At 36.2% G+C, this 5,945-nt stretch overlaps 1 protein-coding gene across 1 annotated transcript; it reads left to right on the top strand.

The window, feature by feature from the left end:
* The first annotated feature begins 399 nt into the window (after window positions 1–399).
* LOC132067198 (protein PECTIC ARABINOGALACTAN SYNTHESIS-RELATED) lies at window positions 400–5,269 on the top strand. The gene is made up of 11 exons (XM_059460351.1): window positions 400–905; window positions 1,117–1,167; window positions 1,268–1,358; window positions 1,730–1,806; window positions 1,989–2,077; window positions 2,321–2,440; window positions 3,404–3,520; window positions 3,604–3,747; window positions 3,837–3,960; window positions 4,055–4,246; window positions 4,514–5,269. The coding sequence occupies exons 1-11, from the start codon at window positions 882–884 to the stop codon at window positions 4,871–4,873; spliced, it is 1,389 nt and encodes a 462-aa protein (XP_059316334.1). The 5' UTR covers window positions 400–881; the 3' UTR covers window positions 4,874–5,269.
* Window positions 5,270–5,945: the final 676 nt, after the last annotated feature.

Below are 5,945 nucleotides of genomic sequence, written 5' to 3'. Positions count from 1 at the left end.
TGAAGCGACGAAAGATAATTTAGGAAGTGCTTTTGGTAACTTTTGGTCAAGCCAGGACCTTGAATTCCATATAATGTTTAATAGAGATAAAAACAGTAAGTCCTTTTGATGAATATTGGTCAAGTTAAGACCTTAAGTCCACAGTATGTTTACTAGAGCAGAAATGCATGTCTTTCGACTGCTAGTGTAATTAAGTAATGCCATCTAATTTGTTAAATGCAAGTCAATCTTTTAGAGTTGTTCTTATATGAACACTAACATGTAGCTGAAGTTTGCTTTATATTATCTCTGATAGCAATCAAATTGTGGGCCGTGTAAGCATCTTTTTTCCTTGACTTTCTTCATACAAAGGATTTCATTTGTGGTATGGAATCATATGAATAAAAAGCTTGTTACTTCTGATTTCATATATATGAACAATTAGATTTGATGATGTAAGGTATTTCATTATAAAGGCATCAAGTAGATGCAAAGTTACATAAGCTGAAAACAAAAGTGTAAATAAGAGTTTGTAGGTCCCTATACGATGTGTCAATCTATGAATAGGGATCTTAGAGCTAACAAATTTCAAAAATTGGTTAGTGCTAATTACAGGGGTTAACTTAAACCAGCTAAAAAGACAAAGTAGACACTTAGCTTTGAGGAGGAGTTTGGAGTTGAGATTCCATCAGAACATCTTCCGTTTCTTTCAGTCCACAAATACCAAAAAATAACTGCAGATCATCTACCGTAACTTCTTGATGGCCTTACCCCTAATCTATCTTGCTGTTTGCTTAGTTTGCTTTCTCACGATGTTCCTGAGGGTGGTGAAATTAAAGCACATAGTTTTAAAATAGGTAAATTGAAGCACATAGTTTTCAACATCAGCTGTCAACAATTACATGAGTAGCTGCCTCTTTCCACATGTAATAGTTCTTTTCACAATTAGGTAATGCTTTGCTTGATTAAAGAGTTTGTCATCACGACTATTATTTGTTTTGTGTGCTACATTGCCTATTTTATTTGATTAAACAAACTATTATTGAGAGGATGAGAATGTATTTCCCTATCTGATGTTCGTTGACTCTTGCAATTTCAGCATCTAAAACATGGTTTACGGTTTTTTTTTCTATGTAGAATGCCCCATATTTGTGCAAAAAGGATGGTATAACTCTGCAGTGTCCACGGGTAAGTTCTTGAAAGACTACCCTTTTGTCTGCCACTATATCCTATTACATAATCACTACCATCATTGTAGTCAAACGTCCAATCTGTCTAATTTTATTAGGTGAAAGAGACTCCTTCCTTGTGGGAGAATCCTTATTCAGCAACAACCTCATGGAAGCCTTGTGCGGAGCGACGTGAGGGTTTGATATCAGGTATTCTTATGCTCCTTAAATTATATCTGTACGTTTGCCTTGTCATGTCTTTTGGGCGGGGAATTTGTACATATACTCTTCTTTAAGTTTATGAGTTTAGTGTCATTGAGAAGTGGGAAAGCAAAGCTGGTCTTCCCATTCATGGAACTTGTAGCATTACTAAAGAAGTGGAAAAAAATGGTGTAACAGGTTTCTGCCTGATACTCCCTTGTTTGCCAAAATTCATCAAGTCTCACTTTAGGTTAGATGTATCATTAACAGCTACAAACCTCTTGAGCTTGTTAGAATACTTTATCCAAATGGAATAAGTGTTCTCTTGTCCTTTTACTTCCTCATTTTGCAAAATAGTGATATAGCTTGGTGCTTTGCAGATATTCCGCCTGAGAATGCCACAAACGGTTATATATTCATACATGCTGAGGGTGGTTTAAACCAGCAAAGGATCGCTGTATGTTTCATGTCTTATGCTATGCTTTTGTCTTCCATCTGCTTATATTTGTCTTTGTTACTCTTGGATGTCGGTTAATGAATGAAAACTATAGTGTATTTGTTAATTTATGGATCTATGAAATCTGTTATGTGTTCTCAAATGATTTGTACCACTTTAATTAGTCATGCATTTTTTTGCAGATATGCAATGCTGTTGCAGTGGCCAAAATTATGAATGCTACTCTTATTTTACCAGTATTAAAGCAAGATCAGATATGGAAAGATCAAACGTAAGGGAAACTTGACTGATGCAACGATTCGTTGCTCATAAGGACGGATGTTGTAGATTTTTTATGTTGCATTATAGTGAGATTTTAGTCAAACTGTATAGAAATTAAAATTGAGGTTTATGGTTATAATATCAGTTACTTGTAGCAAAAACATTCGAGAGTAACTATCATGGTATTATGAGAATTTTCCAATAGATTGGTAAGACGTTGACTATTCTTGATAAGAGTTAACTATGTTTACAGGAAATTTGAGGACATATTTGATGTAGATCATTTTATTAACTATCTGAAGGATGATGTCCGAATTGTTCGCGATATCCCAGAGTGGTTTACTGACAAAAATGAGCTGTTCACAAGCATAAGGTATGGTCTCCTAGCTTGCTTAGCATTTTACATTTGGATGCTAGTTTCATTTTCACGTAGCAGTTCTAGGTCAGTTTTCTTAAATAGTTCTAAAGTATGAATTCCCTGACTAGATTAATCAACGTAGTGCTGTACAAATTCAAGTTAACATCATAAAAAATCCCCAGCTTCCCTTCTTGTGGTGTTCTTTTTTTTTTTTTTTTTTTTTTTCCTTCTTTCTTTTTTTTTTTTTTTTTGAAAACATTGCAGTAAGCAGGACTTAAGCTCATGACCTTGACATAAATCTGAACCCCCTTAACAACTGAGCCAAGCATCTCAGCTGTTTGTTGTGGTGTAGTTGTAATGTTACATTGACTTAGAAGGAGTACTGAATATGGATTTGGATCTGATGGTGATGTGCTCAGTTTCTAGCCAATTTTGTGGTTTTGAAGGATCCTTTCCATAAAAAAATAGGTGGATATCAAATAACAGATGTCAGATATATGCATGAACTCATCTTGCAGGAACCATCTTACTGCCTAATGCATGACACCTTGCCCTACTTGTAATTTTATCAAAATTCAAGGTCCAGCGAAAACTCATCGGTTGCATTTACTTGTATCAAATATTTAAGACCCTGTTAAGTTTTCAACTTTGTGCTGTAAACCTTTTTGTTTTGTAATGGTATATAAACTCCACTAGCCCTGCTTGTTAGATCTTTTATTGCTTCATAAAGTACAAGATAAAACGCAAGATAGTTGTATCTTTAGTTGTCAGCATTTGTGTAAAACATTCTTATAGGATCATCTTATTAAAAAAGCGTTCTTATAGTATCAGGTTTGGGATCTTCGATTACATTCTTATAGGAGGGACATTTTATTGTTCCTATTAGTTGCTGAACGTGAGCACATAGTTGCTGTTTCATTTACAACAGTGTGTTATGTTTTGCATTTGTGTTTCTAAAGCTTGTGCAATGCTTGCCAGGCGTACAGTCAAGAACATTCCCAAGTACGCTTCAGCAGAGTTCTACATAGATAATGTTTTGCCTCGCGTCAAGGAGAAGAAGATAATGTCACTGAAACCTTTTGTCGATCGACTTGGGTAACTAGATTCCCCTACTTATTTAGTTGGCCTGAGTTTTTAAAACTGGTATTGACCTCATAAACTAATTGCGTATTATTCAGGTACGATAATGTTCCTCCAGAGATAAACAGGCTGAGGTGCAGGGTCAACTATCATGCTCTGAAGTTCCTTCGTGAGATTGAGCAGATGGCTGATCAACTCGTTTCAAGGATGAGAAACCGTACTGGTAGTTCAAATCCTTTCATGTGAGTTAGTGTGCTTGTAACTGTTGTTAAATATTCTGTTTCGCTTCTTTTGATCTATAATGGAACTTAAAATATTTTTTCAAAACTAGGGCTCTTCACTTGAGGTTTGAGAAAGGAATGGTGGGTCTATCATTCTGTGATTTTGTTGGAACACGGTCGGAGAAAGCTCTCATGGCGGCATACAGAAAGAAAGAATGGCCTCGGCGGTTTAAGGTTATCTAGATTATGATCACTATTCCTATAAAGCCGACAGTTATCATTTCATTGGTGATATATTTATCTTCTTTTCTGTTTGTTTGGCTGATAGGATGGTTCCCATTTGTGGGCATTGGCTCTGCAAAAGCGTAAGGAAGGACGATGCCCTCTTGAGCCTGGTGAAGTAGCCGTGCTGCTTCGGGCCATGGGTTATCCTAAAGAAACTCAAATATATGTTGCTTCTGGACAGGTCTATGGTGGACAAAACCGCATGGCACCGCTGAGGAACATGTTCCCAAATCTGGTAAGCCACTTGCCTAAACTTCTTATCAAGGGACCTTTATCTATATTTTGTTCAGGTTCTATTTGCTTACTATGGTCATCTTTAAAAGAAACATGGATTGAATGATTTTGTGTAAGAGACCCTTGAAAATATCTGGATTTTTCACTTTTGTCATTTTATTTTGTTCAAGTGTCCCTGTAGACATGTTTTACCCAGCACATTTTAATATACCCAGTGAATTGTTTGTGTTATTTTCTTGATTAATATTGTATTTTGGGATCTTAATAGGTTACAAAAGAGGAACTAGCTACAAAACCAGAATTGGATGGCTTCAAGAAGCATGTGACAAGCTTGGCAGCCCTAGACTTCCTAGTCTGCTTAAAGTCTGATGTATTTGTGATGACACACGGAGGAAACTTTGCCAAACTGATCATAGGAAATCGTAGGTACATGGGTCATCGTCTAAAATCCATTAAGCCGGACAAGGGTCTGATGTCCAAATCCCTAGGAGATCCATATATGGGATGGGCTGGCTTTGTGGAAGATGTTGTCCTAACCCACCAGACCAGAACTGGTTTACCTGAAGAAACATTTCCAAATTATGATCTTTGGGAGAATCCTTTGACCAATTGCATGTGTAAAGCCTGAATTGACAACCTTTACTGTGAAGATAAGCCCTTTAAGTAGTGCATCTTTCTAGAGTTGTGCACAGGGAACTGCGAAATTTTCGCCGTTAACAGAGACAGAATTACAACACAATTTACACATGGTATCCCAGAATGAGGAGAATGTTGTAGTCTCTGAGGGGATAAGTGTATTAACACAGGAGTCGCAGAAACTGGCTTTAGGAGTGGGCTCTCTAGCTGCTGCCCTGTATTGACCACCTGTGTTATTATCTTCTTTCTTTGGGCGCGGACACCACTGCAGTTTTGTATTCTGGAGTATTAATTTATTCTCCAATTGTTTCATGATATAATGTATATTATTTGCAGTAATAGAAAAAGGTTCTTTCATTTCATTTGAATACAAACCAGATTTCATGCATCCCAGGGTGATTTGGTGCATCACAGGATACTCGAATGTCTTCATTGAAGCAATCAATCAACTGCCCCTGCCCCTCCATTTTTTTTTCCCCTTATTATTCAGGTGTTGAGTTTCACTGTATAGGGATTTAACTCTTGTGCTGATGATATACAGAGGTGCAATCTTTGATAGTTTTGCATTGTTTGTAATATCCAGTTTGTGTCCCTGTCATTCGAAAACACAATTGAAACAAAAATAAGAAAGAAGACAAGAAAGTTGTGTCCCTTTGTGGGGTCAAAACTGAATCGTTCAGGGTTATCCGTTTACTTGAAGAGTGCTTTCTTGTTCCTAATAGCCTTACCTGAAGACTCCAAGTGTGTTGAAATGGTTTTCGTAATATTGTGACATTTCTTATTTGATGGGTATGAATTTTCCATTAACAAGTACTCCCTCTGTTTCAAATAATTTGTCGTGGTTACTAAAATAGTTGTCTCAAATTATTTGTCGTTTTAGAAATTCAATGTATAATTAATTATTTTTTCTCCATTTTACTCTTACTAGGATTTTATCATTAATGGAGATGATAATAACCTGCTTATACTTGGAAATTCAGGGGATGAACGTCGCATAGAGGTTTAATTACTATTTTTTCACATTTCTTGATATATATTTTTTTTTTCCTTCAAATTTCACTGCC

Source organism: Lycium ferocissimum, chromosome 8 (assembly GCF_029784015.1).
Source record: "Lycium ferocissimum isolate CSIRO_LF1 chromosome 8, AGI_CSIRO_Lferr_CH_V1, whole genome shotgun sequence".
Taxonomy (NCBI): domain Eukaryota; kingdom Viridiplantae; phylum Streptophyta; class Magnoliopsida; order Solanales; family Solanaceae; genus Lycium; species Lycium ferocissimum.
The sequence above is the reverse complement of the archived record's forward strand: the minus strand, read 5'-3'. Positions and strand labels throughout refer to the sequence as shown.